The sequence below is a fragment of the Zootoca vivipara genome, chromosome 2, assembly GCF_965207765.1.
Source record: "Zootoca vivipara chromosome 2, rZooViv2.hap1.1, whole genome shotgun sequence".
Classification (NCBI taxonomy): Eukaryota; Metazoa; Chordata; class Lepidosauria; order Squamata; family Lacertidae; genus Zootoca; species Zootoca vivipara.
The window spans coordinates 20,108,083-20,129,861 of NC_142584.1; the positions used below are offsets into that span (position 1 = coordinate 20,108,083).

The 21,779-nt window shown below is 42.1% G+C and overlaps 1 protein-coding gene across 4 annotated transcripts in view; it reads right to left on the reverse strand.

Moving 5' to 3' along the window:
- PITPNC1 (phosphatidylinositol transfer protein cytoplasmic 1) overlaps window positions 1-21,779 on the reverse strand; it is a 121,301-nt gene that overhangs the window by 46,137 nt on the left and 53,385 nt on the right. For all 4 annotated transcript variants that reach the window (XM_088662978.1, XM_088662981.1, XM_088662979.1 and 1 more), the window contains 3 exons: window positions 18,312-18,460; window positions 9,898-9,986; window positions 7,096-7,103 (listed from right to left, as the gene is read on the reverse strand). In XM_088662978.1, the coding sequence (XP_088519104.1) occupies window positions 7,096-7,103; window positions 9,898-9,986; window positions 18,312-18,460 (246 nt within the window). The remainder of the gene's footprint in view (window positions 1-7,095; window positions 7,104-9,897; window positions 9,987-18,311; window positions 18,461-21,779) is intronic.

Genomic DNA, 21,779 nt, shown 5'->3' on the forward strand with positions numbered 1-21,779 from the left:
AGTAGGTAAATGAATATGGAGAAAGCAAATTGTCACTTAGAGAAGAATCTGAAACATTTTCCTTTGAACCTTGAATTTGTTTTGTTGTGGATTGTTTTATTTGATGGTTTAATGTGCTGTAAACAGCTGTGAGATTTCCCCCCCCCCTTAAAATAAAAAGTGGTATAGAAATAAAACTTTCAACAACAACCCTATTTGGAGTGGGACAGCAGTAGTCCAGTCTGGAGGCAGTCAGGTTGCAAATGACAGTGGCCATATCTGCATGGTCTAGGAAAGGGCACAGCTTTTGCAGAAGCTCAAGCTGAGAAAAGGCATGCCTGGCCACAACTATCACCTTGTCCTCTAGGACAGTGTTTCCCAACCTTGTGCCTCCAGCTGTTTTTGGACTACAACTCCCATCATCCCTCGCTAGCAAGACCAGTGGTCAGGAATGATGGGAATTGTAGTCCGAAAACAGCTGGAGGCACAAGGTTGGGAAACACTGCTCTAGGAGTAAAGTGGTGTCCCAGGAGTGCTTCCAAGCTGCAGACTGGATCCTTCATGGGGACTGCCGCCCCATCCAATACCACCCTCAGTCACTCTCCTACTGATCAAAATCACTACTATTTTGTCTAGATTAATCCTTGCCTTATAAGACCACATCCATCCCATCATTGCAATCAGGCAACAGTTAAGGAGCCCCCTAGAGCTTCCTTGGCATTAGAAGAAAAGACTGATATTTATGTTCAGGTTCATAGCTGCCAAGTTATCCCTTTTTTTAAGGGATTTCCCCTTATGCTGAATAGGCTTCCTCGCGAGAAAAGGGAAAACTTGGCAGCTATGTTCAGGTTGATGATGCCTAACTCCAGACCTCCCCCAACAATCTCATTAAAATGTCAAACAACATCAGGGACAAGATGGAACTCCACATAAATCAGGAGTAGCCAACACCCTCCCAATTTTATTTGCATTACAACTCCCATTGTCCCCAGCCAGCAGGATGGTGGGAGTTGTAGTCAAACAGCACCTTGAGGGCACCATGCTGCCTGCATCTGCCATAAGTCAAATGTAAGACTGGAGCCACTGTATAAAAGTACTCCCAAGTCTTGTCCCTGCAAGATGCTCCAGAATGGCACCATGGTCAATGGTACTGAAATCCAACCAGTTCCCAGTACAGATCACTTACCAAGGCAACCAAAGCTCTTTCAGTCACAAAACTGGATTTAAAACCAGACTGAAAAAGGACCCGAGCTATCAATATCATCCAAGGAAGCTTGGAGTTGAGCAGCCAATACTTGTTCAAGTGTGTGCAATGTTTATTTGGAAATCCAGTGGACACTGCATGCTGGTCCTGACATCACAGGCACAACATGCATTCTCTTCCCCTGGATTATTATTATTTCACTAACATTAAGTCAACAGTAGCTTCACCAATCAAACATTGGCACAATACTTTGGGGTGACAGCAGGAATGACTTTTTTTTTTAAAAAAAAAAGTGATGCACCTTTAGCACTATGTAAAAATCAATATGTAATTTGGTTTGGCTTCAGAGTAAACGCAATTTTTGCTACCTAGACTGCATCTTGGTATGCAAGTGGATAATAGTCTCCAAAGGGTCCAATTTTCCTAATTTAAATTTGCAAGTTTCTGGAAGTTGAGAGCATCCCAACCCTTGTTGCTGCCATTAATGTTGGCAGAATAGCTATAACAGGTGTAAGTAAATAATTAAAATGCAACTTGGATAATCCTGAAATGTTCAATGTGGCATAGTAACCTAGTTTATCAGGAAGTGCTGTTTCTGAGAAAGGCAATGAAGTGGCTGGTTTCTTTAACAGCAAAGTAAGAAATGAGTAAGCTTTAGCCCTCAGGAAAGCAAGCTAACATATACCATTTACTGAAAGATTGTCAGCCAAGAGATGTTGAGTTTGATATTTGTCATTGCATATATCTCAGTCTTTTCAACACTGCACTTTAAACTAAGCTTGGAAGCCTCTGGTTGGTGACTGATGGAGTGTGGAATTTATGATACAGCCACTCCAGATGTTTCACCATCAAAAGCAGATGTAATAGGCATTTTTTCCATGACGTTCTGAGCCTCTGGATAGAATTTACCAATTAACTATCCATTCAACATTGTGTGCACTGAATGAAAAATTTCTGTGGCTGTTACGGCAAAGGATTAATGATGTCACATGGTAGGCCTCTTCCTAGCATTACTGAAGTAAATAAAAGTTTTGAAGTTACCGTCCGTTGCACAGACGACAAAGCCAAGAGAGAGGTCTTTAGCCTGCAAACTAAACAATAGCCGAAACTAGCTAACCCAATTCCCTTTAAACCTTTCTTTTTCATCCCTATCATTATTCATGCTGAGTGAAAGCAAGTCACTGTGCAGAAAATATATTCTGATTACTGCCAAAATCCAATCAATTGCAGATGGTTAATATACAAGATAACACAGTGCACTGTCCTCAATCCTGGGGTGAACCATATGGGCAGGCAGCTGTACTCAACCCCACCCCCCGATTTCAAAGATAGTAGGGATAGGCTTACCAACCCAACAAGAATCGAAAGCAGACCGGAGTCTTGGGGAGGGGAGAGTTATTCGGGCCAAGGGAAACTTGTTTCATGGTTTCCATTTGAATCCCTGGCATTTCCAATTACACCATCTCAGGTAGCAAGATTGGAGAACAATGTTAAGAGTAACCAATACTGAGATAGATGGACCAATAGCCTGACTCACTATAAAGCAGTTAGATACATTGAAAATAGTCTAATATGTTTTTGGACATGGAACACTTTTGCTGCTCCTTCTGTCCCTGTCCCCTGAAATGTTTCTGATCAATGAGAGGTGTCCCTTGTCTCAAAGCTAATTTATACAGTGGTGCCTCGCTAGACGAATGCCCTGTTAGATGAATTTTTCGCTTAACGAAGAGATTTTGCGATTGGAGGTTGCCTCGCAAGACGACGAGGTTTTCTATGGCTGCCGCTTCATCTTGTGAAGCGTGGCCATAAAAACCTCTGATCGCAAAACCTACAGGGCATTCCTCTAGCGAAAGGGGAACAAGCTGTAGGTGGGAAGAAGGCAAAGGAAGATTAGCTGTCAGCGCCTCTCAGCTGATCTTCCTTTGCCTTCTTCCTGCGCTGCAGCTGGTTCCCCTTTGTGTTCTGTTGGTCTCTGCCGGTTGCTGTGAGCAGTGAGGGGCAACTGGCAGAGACCAGCGGAACACTAGCGCGGGAAGACCCTCGTCTGATCCCGGCTCTGTCGGGCGGGGTGGGGGAAAGGCAGAGGAACCGATCGTTCCTCCGCCTCCCCCCCCCCGCCTGTCACACAGCCGGGGGACAGAGCCGAAGATCGGTGGGCGCTGCTTGCCAGGGTTGACAAGCCCCGGCAAGCAGCGCCCGCCGATCATCATGTGACAGGCGGTGGGGAAGGCAGGCAGGCAAGAGAGCAAGCGCCTGCCTGCCTGCCTTCCCCGCCGCCAGTCCCCCGGAGCCCATAGGAACGCATTGATTAAGTTTCAATGCATTCCTATGGGAAACCAGGACTCGGTAAACGAATTTTTCGTAGGACAAATTGAGACCTGGAACGAATTAAATTCGTCTAGCGAGGCACCCACTGTATTATTATTTAGAAGGAAAATCACCATAAAATACCTCTGGGATTGAAGGCAGAATTATTTCTATAGTCGCCAGCATATATATATCAAGACAGTCCAAAGGAAAATAGCCCCAAGGCGACATTCATTCCTCCCATCGCACGGGGGCTGTGCCAAAATGGCATACTTCTCAGGTGGGGTGTGGCTTACTGCTGTAAGAATGTGGCAGAAGGTCTGTTCTCCCTTCTGTCCAGAGCAAAGTTTGGAAACTTTCATAATGACACAACCACACAGCTCTCAAGGTGCACACTCAAAGGATTGTGGCTGCTGTCTTCCCACTTGGTCCCTGAAGGTCTCCCACAGCAGATAAATAAGGAAAAAATAAGAGTGAGGACACCTGCAGCTTGTAAAGACACCATGGAGTCATCTATACAGCTGCAAATAAAACGTTTCAAGTATGTTATAAAGTGCATTATCCAAATGTGACACTAGATGGCGATGGTGAGCTATGGCAAATTCAATATATTTTTCGATTTTTTTTTTTTAAAAAAAGCATTTTCACAGCTTCTTTTTATGTGTGTCTAGATTCCATCCAGCAGCAGAGTAGGAGGGTGGCTTGCGTCACTGATTTATTTCTACAATATATTTCTACAATATATATACATCAATAATGTATATAGTTAAAGCATTCTAAAACAGTTTAAAACATTACTTCAGCCAGAAACAGCATCTTTCAGCATCAAATGCCTAAGGAAACAGGAATGTTTTCAACTTCCTCTGGAAAAGTCAGTAACAGGGGAGACTGGTGCACCTTATCAGGGAGGACATTCCACAAATGAGGAACCACCACCAAAAAAGGCCCCCTCAGTGCCAACCAGGGAGCCCCCAGTTGAGGCACCACCACCAAGGCCTCACCTTCAGATGACCCCTCACAGAGTCATAGTTACAGGTAAGTAACCTGTTTTTCTTCTTTATTTTTCCCCCATAGTTCCACATACAGGAGAGCATAGTGAGCTAACTTGAAACAAGGGTGGGAAAGAGAGCAATGCTGCCTGCAGAACAGAAAGTTGTATCCTCCCTTTAACAAATTTGTCACGACCCAATTCCACGACAAAATCATTAATGAAAAACTAGGATAGGAACGGCACAAATACTTCCCACTGCTCAACATCTCAAGTTGAGGGAATTTGGTGGGAAGGCACCATCCATCGGAGTAATCCTATTCTCATTAATGCAGCCTCAGTATGAGACACTCAGTCCTGAGATGCTAAGGTTTTCCTTATCATTTGTACCTTCTAATTGGCAGGCACCAATTTCAACTGGTATACGTTTTTCCAAGCCTTTTGCCCACTGATGTATTTTATGAACACTGCCTACATGCAGGAGTGTCCAAACTTTTTTCAAAGAGGGCCAGATTTGATGAAGTGAACATGTGTGAGCGCCGACCAAAGTTGTTGACCTTTTTTTGGATTTAAGTTGTTGAGCTTATTTTTACGATTTTATCCAAAGTTGTTGAACTCTTTTTAGGATTGAAGTTGTTGAGCTTTTATTAGGCCCCCGAAACGGACTTTGGACATGCCTGGCCTACAGAATCAAGTCACTCAGCTACCTGTTATGAGCTGCAGAGTCAAACTTTGTAATAATTGAGAGGTGTAGTTTCGAAGTGTAGATGAGCAGTTCAACACTATCCCCTTTCAACACGTTACATTTGCTATCAGTTTCTCTTGAAATGAGGCAAGTTGTTAAGATATTTCACGGCTCCATTGTAACACGTTTTCCCTTCTCCAGAAAGGCAATTGGATTTCAGGATATATGGCATTATCTATGGCGCCATCTCTCTCTGCCCTGCTATCTTCCATCCCAAGAAGCTTCCACTGAATACCATATTTCAGCGAATCGGACTTGTCCTCCGTTATAGTATATTACATAGCATTAGGTTAAGAGTCAATCTAAAATAACGATTAGGATCTCAAAGCCCTTTATGTACAAAATAAAAACAGCAATGTATAGTCAGCTAAAAGAGCCCACAAGGGGGTAGGCTTTGGGAGGGGGGGGGCATTATACAACCACTAGGACATTTCCAGGCCTGTTTTTTGTGTGTGAGAAAGGAAGCTGGATAATTGTAGAATAAGCACCAACACAGCCTCTTTATTCACCCTTGGAATTTGAACCCAGTAGTGCCTGCATGTTATACAGGTGGTACTAATAAAAAGATAGTCTCCGTTTGATCCTAGTAGTTGCTCAGAAGCACATTTTCTAAGGTAAATGGAATCATCTGAAGGCTGCTGGGCAAGACTTCGGAGTGTAATCTGAAGCTACAGATCCTTGGAGTTGGCTGGACAATGTGCTCCTCTTGCCTTATGACTTGAGCTCCAGTGTTCTGCAACAGCCTTCAAACAGTTGCCAAGGTTACCGAGAATGAGGGTTTATAGAGCTCTCCCTGGCAATAATTACTACAAATAAAGAGGCTGAGACTACCCAGTGAGGCTGAGACTTCTTTGGATGTCCTCTGTGCCTGCCAACGTTTCATGGAAGGCTTAGCCTTAGACGATGCAGTAGACAGCAAGCTAGACAAGAATATATTGTCTCTCTTAAACACGGACAGAAACAGTAACAAAAAGCTCTCGACTCTACCCAGGGATAACTAAATCCAGTGTGCCTAGTGACTGACTCCACCAAGATGCAACTATATATTGTGCCACGTGGTAACTAAACTATGTAATGCTACCTCTCTGTCCACCAAATAATCTCAAGGAGTGGGCAGGTTCACCATAAGGCATAATCAATGTAGTCCAGAAACTGTTGGGTTCTGCTTCCGTTTGATCACTTGATTAATTGAGCAAAGGCCCTTCCTACCCCTTTCTCATTTCATCAAACTATTGCTTGTTCTTATCCTTTGCTTTGGTCAGACAGCTATAGGGTAAGGAACTGGATTGCAGAATGACATCTCTACAATTTTTGCATTGCGGTTGAAAGAGGAAAGAGTAGAAGGCTGTTCTGTTCCAAATCAAATCATAGAATCAGTGCACCTGTAGGTATATTGGTGCCTTTTCTGTCTCTTATTCTTTTATTCAGTTCCTTTTCTCCTTTCTGGGCACTGAGCCCAGATTTGTTTAATTTTGCTTGCAGAATGAAGAGTTTTCCCAGACACTGTATCCAGATAGATGACCATTTTATGAGTTAATAAAAGATAAAATAAAATCTGTCTCGACTACCAGCAATAACCGGCACTTTAAAGGCCTTGTCCTTTTCTTATTTTTATAGAGGTTTCATTTCAATTAGAACTACTGGGTAGCAAAATATATCAAGCTTCTGAAATTAACATAATATTAAGTTAAATAATTGATGAGGCCCTCCTAATATTAGCTGCAATATCCTTCCCTGGTTATATAAAAGAGGATCCATCTTCTACTGAGCATTATTACCACTATGAAAAAACTCATTGTAGAGTCTATTGCTATGCTTTACTAAAACCTTTCAGAGACTTAATTAACATGACAAAAAGTAAGCAAAACTTACCGTGTATTCTGATCCAAATTTGCCCAATGGGAAGAAGAGAAAGGGGGAAAATAATAATGCCATAATTATTTTATTGTTCATATTGCTTTATTAAAATGTAAAAATGCATTAATCATTGTGCTGACATGCATATTGTGTTTCCTGTGGATTATATGGGAAGGAACAATGCTGAAAGGCTGTATTTCCAATTGTTTCATAGCTGGTGGACGTGGAAGTTTGATTCCTGAAGCACCAGGGCAGCAGATATTTTTGCATAATTTTGCTCTCCCTGGCATCCCATCCAAGAGCTGTTAAGGCACCCCAAGGAGACAGGTGATAAACTCATCACCTGCATATATGAATAGAAGAAAACAGATAAGCACTCTACGGCCTGTTTGTAGCGGAAGTCATGGGAATGCCCTGCTTTTATTTTGTCTTTGATATCCTAGCTCTTTCTCAGTACTACCGGGATATTCCAGTTTCTGATTCAGTTTATAAATAGGACTCCAGTGAGGTCAATTTCAGAAAAAAAACCCCACAAAACAGATTGAAGCTGCCCTGACAGATTAGATGCTGATTTCATAACGTATTCCTATAAGGTCAAATACTGTCCTTACAGAGGAATACAATTTAGGTTAGGCACACTCCTCAGAGGACTGAAGTCATCATTCCGTACCCGCATTTAATTACCGGAATTACATTTGTATCTGGCAAATGATTTAGTTTTGTGCAGATAAACCTTTTGAAAGTAAATGCATTTCCTGCAAGTCAGCATGTTGAGCTCTCATCCTCAATTCACGCCCCCACCTCCTATTCCCAGTAGATACTGTGGAGGTGAAGGAAAGTTTGTCCCCCAAGCAATAACTGTGGGAGGAGAAATTGGCTTGCTTCAGCAAAAATATGCCAAAGCAATTGTTGGGGGAAGGGTGCACTGTCTCTGAATCCTATTTCTGCCTCACACTTGGCATTTCCTTTGGCAGCAATAGCAGGGGTCAGACTTTGTATGGGCATGAAGACTCAACAGCTCTTGGGACACAGCAAAAACGGCTCCAAGGAACCAACAGACAGGGATAGAAACATAAGGAAACTGCCTCATACCAGGGTCTGCCTATTTGTTTATCTTGTCAATAATAATAATAATAATAATAATAATAATAATAATAATAATAATAAAATAATTTATACCCTGCCCATTTGGCTGGGTTTCCTCAGCCACTCTGAGTGGCTCCCAACAGAATATTAATAATAAAAAAGCGACAAAACAGCAAACATTAAAAACTTCCCTAAACAGGGCTGCCTTCAGATGTCTTCTAAAAGTCAGATAGTTGTTTATTTCCTTGACATCTGATGGGAGGGCGTTCCACAGGGCAGGTGTCACTACCGAGAAGGCCCTCTGCCTGGCTCCCTGTAACCTCACTTCTTGCAGTGAGGGAACTGCCAGAAGGTCCTCGGAGCTGGACCTCAGTGTCCGGGCAGAAAGATGGGGGTGGAGACGCTCCTTCAGGTATTCTGGGTCGAGGCCATTTAGGGCTTTAAAGGTCAGCACTAACACTTTGAATTGTGCTCGGAAGCATACCTGGAGCCAATGTAGGTCTATCCTGAGTAGCAACCACTTTCTGGGGTCCCAGGCACTGGCTTCTCCAATCACCCTGGACTCGGGTGGGTGGGTATAACTGGAGATGCCAGGGGTTGAATCTGGGACCATCTGCCTGCAAAGGTATGCACTCCACACCTTGAGTTATGGTCCCTTCCCTTGTGTGATCCTAAGGAAACTCCAGGGCTACAGTTGGCAAGCTCTGGTAATATCCTGGCAGCCTCCCAAGTGCCATTCCACTTAGCATCCCCAGGAAAATCCCCAGGAAGATGAGCACCATGGCTTGAGGGCATTTGGGACATTTTAGTTTAGAGAAAAGGCAAGTAAGAGGCAAAAAAATTTTCTCCCTTGCTCATAACATTAGAACTCCAGTGGACATCCAGTGATGCTGCATGTTAGAAGATTCAGGGCAGGTTTCAAAAAGTGCTTCTGCAGACAGTGCACAGTTAAATTACGGAACTTGCTCCCACAGGAGACATTGATGGTCACTAACCTAGATAACTTTAAAAGTGGCTCAGACAATTTCATGTAGGATAAATCTATATCAACAGCTACAAGCCACAATGGCTAAGCTCTGCCCACACCGTCGGAGGCAGCAATGCTTCTGAATGCCAGTTGCTGGACACCACAGGAGGGGAGAGTGCGGCTGTGCTCGAATGTGAGCGTCCCATAGGCATCTGGTTGGCCACTGTGGGAACAGGATGCTAGACTAGATAGGCCACTGGTCTGACCCAGCAATGCCCTTTCTTAAGTTGTTACGTTCTGCTGGCCTCACCCTATTTAACAGTTCCTTTTGCTGGCTGCAACTCACTTCACCACAACTAATATAATTCTCCCACCCTTTGTGAGCTGAAGGCTGGTGTCTGTTCATTATCCTTGGGTGCCACCAGTGTCATAAGGGAAGGGTACATATGCAGCCCTTACTTAGGAAGAAGATATTCTAGCCCACCACCTTTTTCCTGCAATAATATGGGTTCTCCTAGACTCCCACTACCACCAACATGCCCCTATTTAGGCCCTGGAGATGTCTCATTCGTACATGCCGTTTTCAAAAGGGACAGACCTAGTAATTAAATCAAGAACATATGGCAGCTGAAGTTAGCCTTTCCAGCAAACGTTTCAGAATCTAGTACCTGTTGTGATGTGGAGCCTCAAAGGACAAGTGCATCAAAGGGCAAACATGACCTTCATCTTAAAACAACACTTCCCCCCTGTTCTTTAAAACGTACCTGTAATTGTGTATGGGTAGTAATTCCATGCCTTCTCTGTAACATAAAATATTTTGGGGACAACAGCTCTTGCCCAACTTGGGAGTTTGCTGCAAAGAGAAACACAAATTTAGATCACAAGTACGAAGACCCTTAATACTGACTTAGCATGAGGATATGTTCAGGGAAGAAAACATACTAGTGCAAAGTGCCAAACATGGACCTGGGAATTCACATATTGGTCATATAACAGAATGAGCAATAACACACACTGCATATTTTATATGACTCTAAGCCACTAAGTGGCATCAGTCCGAGTAATACTATTATTATTTTCCTCCTCTCTCTTCAATTGCACCATCTAATTCTGGAATAATCATAATCAAGCCAAGAGTCTACAAGTGGCAGCCGGGGCTGGTCCAAGAGTTCACATACCACCAGCAGTTTTTGTTTCATCTGAAACTTTCTACCTTCAGGGAAAACTTTCCACATCAGCGTATGGGAAACATACTGGTAGTTTTCAAAGACTGAAAATGAGGTGTTATTTGCTCACTGAGATTAGAAAAAGAAGGGATGCTTTTGAAAGGTAGGAAGGTAAATTTAGGGTCAAACCCGGGGCAGAAGAAACCAATAGAGCTGCTCCTGGTAGTTCTGCAACACACAATGCTCCACAAGAAGGAATCTCCTTAGGGTTTTAATATACAGTAGTTATTTCTTCTTGTAGCAGCTAGAAAAAAACAAAAAAATCTAAAACCTAATTCCAGATGTTTGAGTAATCCTCCTGAGGAAATATAGTCTCAAATGTTTTCTCCAAAGCTTCATGCTCACAGGCAAGCTTCTCCCAGTTGGCTTCATATTTTACTCCTGTGCATGTCACTGGAGCGCTAAGTGTTAACTCCACCTCCCAGCTCACCTCCTTATTCTCCCATATCCTGGCCCATCATACACCAGGGATAGACCTGTGACAAGTGCAAAGCATGTCCTCATCCACAGGTGATTTCGGGGTAGGGGGAGAGAAGTAAACAATGTCTTTTCTTGGAACTGGAGACTTGTACATGCTGAACTGCTTTGCTGTAGTTCGCACACAATGGCCTGGGGTGCAACTATGCTTAACTATGGGTTTAATGGAAACAAACAGTGTACTAAAAAGTCCCCACTTGACTTCTTGCTGGCCATAGTGCAACAAACCACAAGCAATGGGCTTATGGTGCTGTCTCAACTCAGGCTCAGGACTTGTTTCTTTTCAAAGAAGCCATAAGTCAGGGGTCAGCAAACTTTTTCAGCAGGGGGCCGGTTCACTGTCCCTCAGACCTTGTGGGGGTCTGGACTATATTTTGAAAAAAGAAAAAGAAAAAAGAACGAATTCCTATGCCCCACAAATAACCCAGAAATGCATTTTAAATAAAAGGACACATTCTACTCATTCTACTCTAAAAACATGCTGATTCCTGGACCATCCGTGGGGCGGATTGAGAAGGCGATTGGGCCACATCCGGCACCCAGGCCTTAGTTTGGGAACCCCTGCCATAAGTAGTAGCCCAGGCTTGGCTTACTGCTTGTAGGTTGTTTGGGAAAAACAAACCACTAGCCTGTGTTCAGGTGATAAGACAAACCAAGGCTTGCTCCCAGGGTAGCATGACCCTGAGAGCAAAGTGAGGACTTTGATTTGACTATGGTTTAACATGCCACACAAACACAACCTAAGGAAAATTAGCTACTACTTTAGAAGCTTTGCGTGGTATGAATGTAAGCGCATCTGCTGTACAACTGCTTGACAGAGCCTGTGTACTGTCCTCAAGTACTCTGCTTAAACAAATCTGAATTATTTTAGATAATAAAATTGAAAAAAATATATTTTGTGCAATGCTTTCCTTTCTCTCCAGTTTTATTTGACAAACAGATTGTTTTGACCTTTTGTTATTTCGCTCTCATCAAAGGCTGACATCTTATAATTACCTAATAGTAATTCCCTTTAAAATACTGCTCTGGTGGTTGACTGAAAGCACAGACATTAAGAGTACATTATCTACTTACATTATCTACAATATATTGATTTAATACAGTAATATTAATGGCAATCTCCCTTGTAGAGGGTTATGATCATCTGCTTCTTCAAGAAATTGTTGCATCTAAGACAGCACTTTAAAAACTTTTGACTTTCAGGGAGAAAACAATTTCCACATCAACTTGTCAGTAGGGAGGGAGGAGAAATTTGATTCAGTTCGCATTTAAAGGCAAACCTACCTAATTTGCACTTTTCAAAACAAGACACAAACCAGCCTTCAAAATGCACACATCTCCAATATGCATATGCCGTAGGATAAAGGGTGCATGAAAATGTATATAGTGGAAATAACATACAACAATCCATTATATTAGGCAACATTGTTTATTGAATGTGGTTATTATGAGGAATTTGGTGGTGAATATTCTTCTTTTCCTTATTTCAAACTCACAAATTGATGTGGAAATGTGGAGAACTGAATTTAAGATTAAGAAAAGTGAGAAAGTGAGAGAAACTGACATTGACAGATCTGCCCTTCCCTCCTTGTCAGTAGAGGAACTATTAACATTTGGCACAGAACCCACACACACTGCAGAAGTTAATGGAATAGACTCTAAATCAAACACCTGGTTCACCAATCACTGACCATATCTCTTATGTCACATTTGCTCTGAATGAACTACAGGTACAAAAAGAGGCACATCTCTGTCGTCTGTCTGCTCCCCCCACCCCCGACTAATTGCAGCCATTAACAGTTGTCAACAGGTTTACCATACTCATTGAGTCAATCACCCATCTCCCACTAACCTTCTGAGGAAAAACCCAACCCCACCCTCCCACTATATATAAGGGTCTGGTGACTTCTGTTACAGTGTATCTGAAGAAGTGGGCATGCACAGGAAAGCTTATACCCAGAACAAACTTAGTTGGTCTCTAAGGTGCTACTGGACAATTTTTATTTATTTATTTTGTCTGTCTGTCTCTCCCCCCACCCTTAAATTGTATTGAAACAGAAGCAAACAGACATCCAAACAATAATTACAAGAATAGTTCACAATAATACTGTACATCAGGATGCAAGATACATAAGAAAATACATCTTACGGCTGGGGAGATTGTTAGTTGTCCTGCCTACAGCTCAAACGGGGGAAAGGCTGCTTTTGGAGGTGTCAAAATATTCCCTGAAGACCAACCAAAGTTTACAGCAACTAACACTACTTTTCTTTGCTGTTGACTGATTTTCCCACCTCCTGGCTTCTGGTGCCACTACCGGTAAAGGTAAAGGTAAAGGGACCCCTGACCATTAGGTCCAGTTGTGACCGACTCTGGGGTTGCGCACTCATCTCGCATTATTGGCCGAGGGAGCCGGCGTATAGCTTCCAGGTACTTCCCCTTAACCCTCTCTTCCTGTTCCAAGGAATGTAGCCAATCGGGGATCACACTGCAAATGTGATGGTGTCACAAATGACATATAACCAGTCAGATTTGGACTCATCCGTGTCAGTAGTGGCGGACAGCTATCTTTCAGGAAACTTGGTCCACCATTAGTGATCTTCCTATTGAGGAAAACATTATCTTGTAAGAGTTCCCTCGAACTTAGTTTGAAAATTGCTGATTGAAAACCTAAGAACAAACTGAACTTCAATAAACCTGTTGGAACTAGATTGCCTTGTATCTTACAAACAATATAGCTTAATAAAGGCCTTGTATCAAGTTTCTCAGAAAGTGGTACAAACTCAAATTCAATTTGAGTTGAAGCGATATAAAAATAATGAAATGTGTGAGGTTTCGGAGTTCACTACAAGGTAGAATGAAACCTTAGGGAAAGATTGCCTATTTCTTGATACACTGAACAAACCTGCAAGTTTTTAGCTGTGAAATTAATAGGTAGGTTCCGTCTGCAGAACACAATGGGATGCATTTAGTGCTAACTCACACCCTAAGCAATTTCATTGATTTGAAGGGAACAATGCATTTAACACAAAGCTTTCCAATACCAGCCTGCAACTGAAACTGTGCTGAGCTGTGAAATATAATTAGCACTCCTAAGGCATTTGAAAGTATGGAGCAGAGGGGGAAAAGAAAAAGAAAAAAGGATGGCACAGAGGGCAAACAGTGAGTGGTTTCTGTAAGAGAGAGCTTAAAGCTGCTTGAATTTACTAATAATGGTCCAACGAGTCATCCATCATGGTGAATCATCTGGATGTGTCATTTCTGACCAATATAATTCCTATATTCATTTTTTAAAAACTAATTAATTATTGACACTGCTGTATGAGCAAGAGCAATCTCACTCACACACAATATTATATACTTGTCATTTCTAGCAAAAGTGTCACTTCTAAATTAATATAGAGCCAAACCAAGAGAGCCTTGAAATAGGCTGCCTGAAAAGAAGGGAAGTCCTTTAAAATGCATCATATTAAAAACTGCTCATTAAATTCTGTACAGGTGGCTTGCATGGTAGAAAATATTAAAATTATGGATAAAGTTTTTGTATTAGAATATATGGCAAAAATGTATATTTAAAAATAGTGGAAACTTTCCGCTTTGAGAACCATGAAAAAGAAGACATAAAGCTGTTACTTTGCTAGCTCATTTGCCTTAGGCAAAAATCAGTAGGTAAGGAGCTCACACTTGCCTAAGGGCAATGTGCTATAGAAAGAAGAGAACCATGACAGCAAAACAGTTTTGTGCTATGAAGTTGCAAAGGAGAAAGAGAAAACACAAAAGAGATCACTCCCCTCTTTGCTATATGTGCTCTAGGCACAAAAGATAAGATGAAAGGTTGGATCAGACTCTGCATGCACATACCATGTTTCGATCTGACCATTTCTCCTTTACAGAGTTAAGGGAACGTCCAACATTCTTTTCTTGGACAGGATTAAGATAAAGCATTCCAGTCTGAATTCTTACTCCAGCTGGGACACGTACATTGGATTTCATAGGTTTTACGTTTGTACTCCAAGGTCATTTTGTGCACACCCAGAAGAGTTTATGCATTCCATGAACATGGACTGAACATGTTTACTAAGACCTGCCATTAACTTAAAGTCGAGTACTAAAAATACAGCTGTTTTGTGAAGAATATTAACCAAGTTTTTCCATTGCAAAGGGGGGCTACTTTTTGTTTTGCACAAATTTCCAGCCCAAAACATTCTGAACAGATCTTTGGAATCTTACTTATTCATGCCTCTTGCCAGTAGAGATTCTCCTTTAAAAAAATTGAATGAACACACTAACCCAGGGGTCGGCAAGGTTTACCTCGTCTGGGCCAGTTTACTCCAGTGGAGATCCCTCTGTGGGGTGGATTGCGCGTGTGTGTGCGCGCGCCTGCGATTTCTGACATCTGTGCAGATGCGATTTCCGGCACTGCAGAAGCAAGTCCCCGTGCCACGCCGCTTTAGCGTGAGGGGACTCGATGAGCGGGTGGCTCGGTTTGGGAGTGACTTGCGGGCTGGTTAAACGACCCTTGTGGGCCGCTTGTGGCCCATAGACCTTAGGTTGCCTACCCCTGTACTAACCTGTCCATGTTTTTATATTCATATGTGTGTAGTTGTGAAGTATTGTCCTAAGAAGCACCACTGTGAAAGCTGGGATAACCTGTTCTGGTTCTTATTTGTTAGAAGCTAACCCTAAATTTGGGTCTGAAGCATGTTGGCATAACGTAATTTGCAAGTGGACTGTGGTTGGTAATCTTGTTGCTAGGCTGTGAAAAGGACAGAGCTGACAGAATTCTGGGGTAGCACTGCAGTGCTACAATGGACAGAATATTGCTGTCACAAAGAAGCTCAGTAAAAGTAAATGGACCTAAGGGAAGAGAAGTGAATGTGAATGCAGCAAAGTTTGGTTAGGCTGCCAGTAGGAAAGCAATTGAAATAGATTAAACAACACATTTTGAAAAAGAGCAATATAAATCTTTCATTTAGAACCAGTCTTCAATCTGAGCAGAAGCACCAACCCTCTAACATTATCATGTAACCTCAGGATATTAATGTATTTTGCTTAAAGAAATTGGAGAGCACAAAGAGGAAAACAATATATCCCCCAATCACGTCCTTCACTTTACTGTTATAGGTTACTGATGCTCAAGGCTAGTGGTCATCCATAAGGTCACCTTGCTTTGCTGACATAAACCTGTTGCCCCCCCCCAAATGAGTCGTTGCTCTTGTAGAGTGATGTTTGCTTATACTTCCACAAACAATTCTCTGTGCATTGTGAGCCAGACTGACTTTATGCACACTGCTGATGTAGTCAAGTAGAACCATTGTGTCAGACAGGATTTAATTTTAAAGCACCTTTTCCCAACACTGCAGCTACTGATTTGAGTGTTCCAGGCAAATAAACCTGCTTTTTTGAAAAGAAAAACCTTGGCTTCAACTAGAAAGATGACACCTTTTATCTTCTATTATACTTTACACATTAGAGAAATTAGTCCTCTCAATCCTTTTGAGCTAAAAGCCAAGAATTATTATCCTCAGCTTTGGTGGGACCTAAACCTTAAGAAGGACTGGACCTTGAAGCTATCCTACAGCATCTGCTCATTGGGAATTAAATGAAAGTGCAATCCTGACTTGAACTTTTGATAGCCAACTTTTCTCCATGCAGGAAATCCTTATCGTCCCTGAGATACATTAATGTGGACAAATCTAGTGCGTAAAATACACATTTTCACAACACCGGTGAACTTTCCCTAGGGGTGTTCAGCTTATAAATGATCCATGAGTGGAATTGTCTTCTATGCACTCCAAACATTTCTAGCTCTTCTGATTCTATACAGCAGTGTTGGCCAAACTTGGGTCTCCAGCTGTTTTTGGACTACAACTCCCATCATCCCTAGCTAACAGGACCAGTGGTCAGGGATGATGGGAACTGTAGTACAGTAGAACCTCTACTTACAACTGCCTCCATTTGCGGATGTTTCAAGTTGCGACCACGGCAAACCCAGAAGTAACTGGCAGGTTTGCCGCCATTTGCACATGGGCAGGAGTGGTGATCGCTGTTCGTGCCTGCGCAGAATGGCGCCTTTCCCAGTGACCCATTTCACCATAAGGACAGGCCTCCAGACCGGATTGTGGTCGTGAGTAGAGGTTTCACTGTACCAAAACAGCTGGAGACCCAAGTTTGGCCAATCCTGCTATACAGTGTTCAGAAATGTTGGCTTGGGTGAGAAACCAATCATTTATCTTGGTCATCACCCATCCTTCTCCTCCTTGAAGTCCTCTGGTATGTATAAGACACTTGCGGCAGGGAGTTGTCTCACATATTGCACTGAGAAGGCAGAACCAAGGCAAGTCTCTTGCACTGCACTGCCCGTTCCAAATCCCAGAGCAGGAGAGATAATCCACCCACCTGACCAACTCTTCCACACTGGACTCTGGGGAGGCCTGATGTCGCACTGAGCTTTGGAACAGCCATTCCTTGTAATTCACTGGGAGTGCCAGGGAGGGGAGAGGATTTGTATGTTGCTGCACGTCCTGACTAGGACACAGGCTGTCACCAGAGACAGTTCCCCTGGTGACTGGATTTATGGGGAATTGCTTACACAAATCCTTATCTTCATTGCACTTTAAGCATCATTGTATCTGGAGTCCTGCCTGGTCTTCATTCATGTCACCTTATAGTTTGTTTTCTCACAGGCATAATTCTTAGACTAATCTCTACAGAAAGGGGAAGCTATGCTGACTTTGTCTCACATGCCAGCTGCCAAACTGTGACCAGTGGTCTGCGAGCTTCATTCAGGTGGTCTGTGATGAACGCTTACAATTTCCATTCAAATTGGGATATATGAAGTAGAAGAAGCAATAAAAATAGAATTAAGAATCATATGCAGAATCTAGCGCATTAGGATTGCTATAGCAGGCAGAAAAATAATTAAGATCGGCCAGGACCCTCAGCAATTTCCAAGTGGGCCCATGGAGGGGGGAGGTTTGGGAAGCACTGAGACAGAGATTTGTGCAAGTGCAACTGTAACACATATACTGGGCATAAAACTTAAACAAAATGTCTTAAGAAGAACTGGAGAGGAGGAAAGTACCATATTTTTCTGTCTATAAGATGCCCCCATGTATAAGACACCCCCTATTTGGGGGGACTCCGATTTAAGAAAATGAGGGGAGATGGCCCCTGTGTATAAGATGCCTCCAAATTTTGGACATAATTTTTTAGGGGATAAAACCTAGTCTTATACCTGGAAAAATATGGTATGTCATTTCCAAAGCTACTACTCTGCCCCCATGCCACATTCCTTTTCAATGGCAAAGGCTGCACATTTGGAAAGAACCTTCACCCCCATGGCCCCTCTCATAGATAAATTCTATAAACCAGTGGTTTTCCACCCCCACGCCCTGTGCTTGAAACAGAACAAACTGCACAAGAAGACTTTACCTCCCACATCTCTCAAAGACAATGCAATGGCAGAAATGTTTACCTGTTCAGATAAACCCGTTTTTCGGTCAGTTGACCATTCCCATAATTCGGATCTTCGTAGGGTTCATTCTGCACCACTTCTACCCCTTCTCCACGATCACTTTGCTCGTGGCTGTGCTTACTGATCATGTACAGCTGTCCAATTCTGTACTGCAAAGCAAAAGGAGAAGCAAAACATTTAGATCTGCTGCAAAACCATTGGGGAAAGAAGTAAACCTCACCCTAGTAATCAGCATAATGAAAAGTATTTCTTGAAGAAATCTGCTAACTACCCTGAGAAGGGCTGATGGGGATAAATAATCGAGACGCGTCTGTAGAACTTTTATACACAGGGCCTTTCCAAAGTGTTTCTAGGTATCAATTTAACGTTACAGCATCATAGGGCTGCTTTGGACAGTTGTAAATCGCTCTACATGGAATGGTTCTTAAAGACGAAACTGTGAGGAGCATGTGACCGAGCTCACACACACACACCCAGGCGGCCCCTGGATCCTAACAGTAATTCATGTAAATTCACTGACAAGAAAACGTGGCCTCACAATCGCACAAATTGCTCCTAGATGTGTCAGCTTAGATGGGCCAGTTCAAACATTTCTTTCTTCCCGTAGCTGCCTCTATTTGGGCCACTCTACATACAGCATCTCAGCCCATCTGAGACTATTAAAAATAGTTTTTTGGTTATAGGAGAACCTTAAGAGTGCTGAATGGATTTGTTCCAGAAGTGGGCACAGGAGGAATGAAATATCTAAAGTAATATGAATGCATTTTTTTGAAAAGACCTCGAAGAATCCTTTGAACTGATTTGTAAATACGGTAGTAGCCTAAGTCCCCAAGAGATTCATCCTCAGTATGGCAGGGACAGTATGATGCAAAACAAAACTAACTTATTTTTCTTTTTCTTTTGGCAACAATTTATTATTCAATTACCCGCTCCATTTAATTAACAAAATTTATATACCAATTGATTGTAGTAAAACCTCTAAAGCGGTTGACAGGAAATGTTAACATTATCAATAAAAACAATTAAAACATTTAAAAATAACTAAAATTAGGAGTAAAAGACATTTATTTCAATTAACAGAATGCATATACTGCAAAATGTATATAATGTAAAACTTAAAGGACATCAGTTGTAAACTGTCCACAAAAATATTAAATAAGTGCAAGTGTTTAACAACTTTCAGAATAGACTTTGACTTCAGTTAAACAAAGTTAAATTCAGTAGCAGCTGAGATTTTTAAAACGAAACATAAACCAAGGGGGGAATTCAGGGTAGTGCTAAATGGGGTTATGTATGCATGGAATGGCTCTGCTCATGTAAAAAGGCTTTCCCTCCTATTCCCCCCCCCCAAAAAAAACAAACCTTGTTCCAGGCTTTTCACCATCAGAACAGGATAGAAATAGGGGGGCATGAGGAAGAGCTGAGGGGGAAAAGTCCTCCTGTGAGCACACTTCTTTGTGTGCTTGCATCAACTTAGTTAAATCCCACCCAAGATAATTGCAAAAGTCAAGTCTCTATTTAGTGAGTACATTTCAACATTAAAACATTTTAGTAAAAACCAAGTGAAGTAAAAAAACAAAACAAAAATCAAGTACACAATGTACTTGATCTTTTAAAATGCACATTTCTGAAAGTACTGTGTTGAGTTAAAACTGAGATAATCCAATTACAGATAACAAAGAGTTACAGCCTGGCCCTTGTGCCTTGAAGTGGTATTTAAAAAGCCGATGCTTATATTGTGGTATTAACTCTGCAGAGGAAGTGTTATATCGTTATTACAAACTGTGCCTACGGTACCAAGTGGATCTTTGTTATACATTTAATGTATTCATAATTAGAACTTGGCTACTAATGTCTACTTAAAAGCTTGTGGATCATTTAACCTGTGGAGATGTTTTCTGTGTAAAAATTGCACAATAGAATATTGATCTTTATACTCAATCTCACCTCTGTGGAAGCCAAGGACGATTTTGCAACTGATCGCCATACAGATTACATTAATATATTGTAGAATATAGAGCTAGCATAGAATTCATCTGAACAACAGGAAAGGCAAGAAAGGGGGATGGATTATAAGCTTTACTGTCAACAGAGGGTTCCCAGGTACAAGCTGCCCTAGCCATAAAATTATAAATTAAAATGTGAACAGTGGATGCTGCCAAGCAGAGATGGGAAAATTCAGTCATTTGCTGGGACACATACTGGTCCCATGGAGAACAGTAAGGTCCAAAGTGTCCCATCACAGCATCAGAATATGTTCAAATGCTCCAAGGATATAAGTGGAGCACTTGTGTATCTTTGGTCTGCAATCCCACTCCATCTACTCAGGGTCTGAATGGGCTCGTATTTCAGGTGTTTGAAATGGTAGTGAGAATGGATTATACAGTATATGCACATATTTTTTAGGGCTGAAAAGAACATAAACATGTAGCACAATCCAGCAGCGTCTAGGCACTTTTAAGTTATATTCAGGGCTCTTTTTTTTTCCTCTCCGGAACTTGGTTCTGGCACCTCTCAGGTAGCCATTACCATTCTAAGAGAACAAGGGAGGCATTCGTGGTGAGTTCTGGCACCTCTTTTTCTAGAAAAAGAGCACGGGTTATATTACTTTCAAGCGTACTGGGCAGAGAAATCCAAAGCCTGGTTGGGCAGCAGCAAAACCCAGCAAGAAGATGGGCAGACCCACTGTGACGTTTTTACGCTGTTTGTTATAGCTTTATCAACCCGACCCATCAAGGGTTAACTCAGACTCCTTGTCGACTGACTGGACATTCCATGAGGGGAGGGGAATGGTTGAATGTAAAAAGAGAAGGGACAGTTTGGTCAGTTGAGAGGGTGCTGGGGAGCGAGAGTGTGAGGGTGGTTGTAAAGAAGATCTAGGAGAGTAGGTTTAGGTTATCTAGTACATGAGTAATAAGGTTATGGTCCATGGGGTCACGAGGAGTCGGACACGACTGGACGACTAAACAACAACAACAACCATTGAAACTAAGCTTGTACAACAGGAATACCTTAAAGCAACCATTACGTTCTTGAGAAATAAAATTTCCAGTGTTAAAGTGCCAATCAGAAAATCTGATTGTGCTACTGAAGGAATTTTTTTATTTTAATCAGAAAATCGTCTGTGTTATTTTCCAGCCAATGTACATGAAACTCATTCATGAGGACACCCATTAAAAGGACAACATTTCCCTCAAGAGTGGAACTGTTAGTTTGTATCCTTGGGGTGCACCAAGAGGGCGAGCCAGGCAGACAGACCCAGGGAGTCATAAAGGTACCTCAGGGAAGGGGCAAACTTTTACAGAAAGGGATTCTTAGAAGCAGAACTCTCTATACTGTGGACACAAGGGATAGTCTCAGTCTCAAATACAGCCCTGAACTTAGGTACCTGGCCACGGTTGTGCTGGAAGAGGACTCTCTTTTGTATAAAAGAAGAGGAAATAGAATAAAACCCTCGAGTGCATGAGG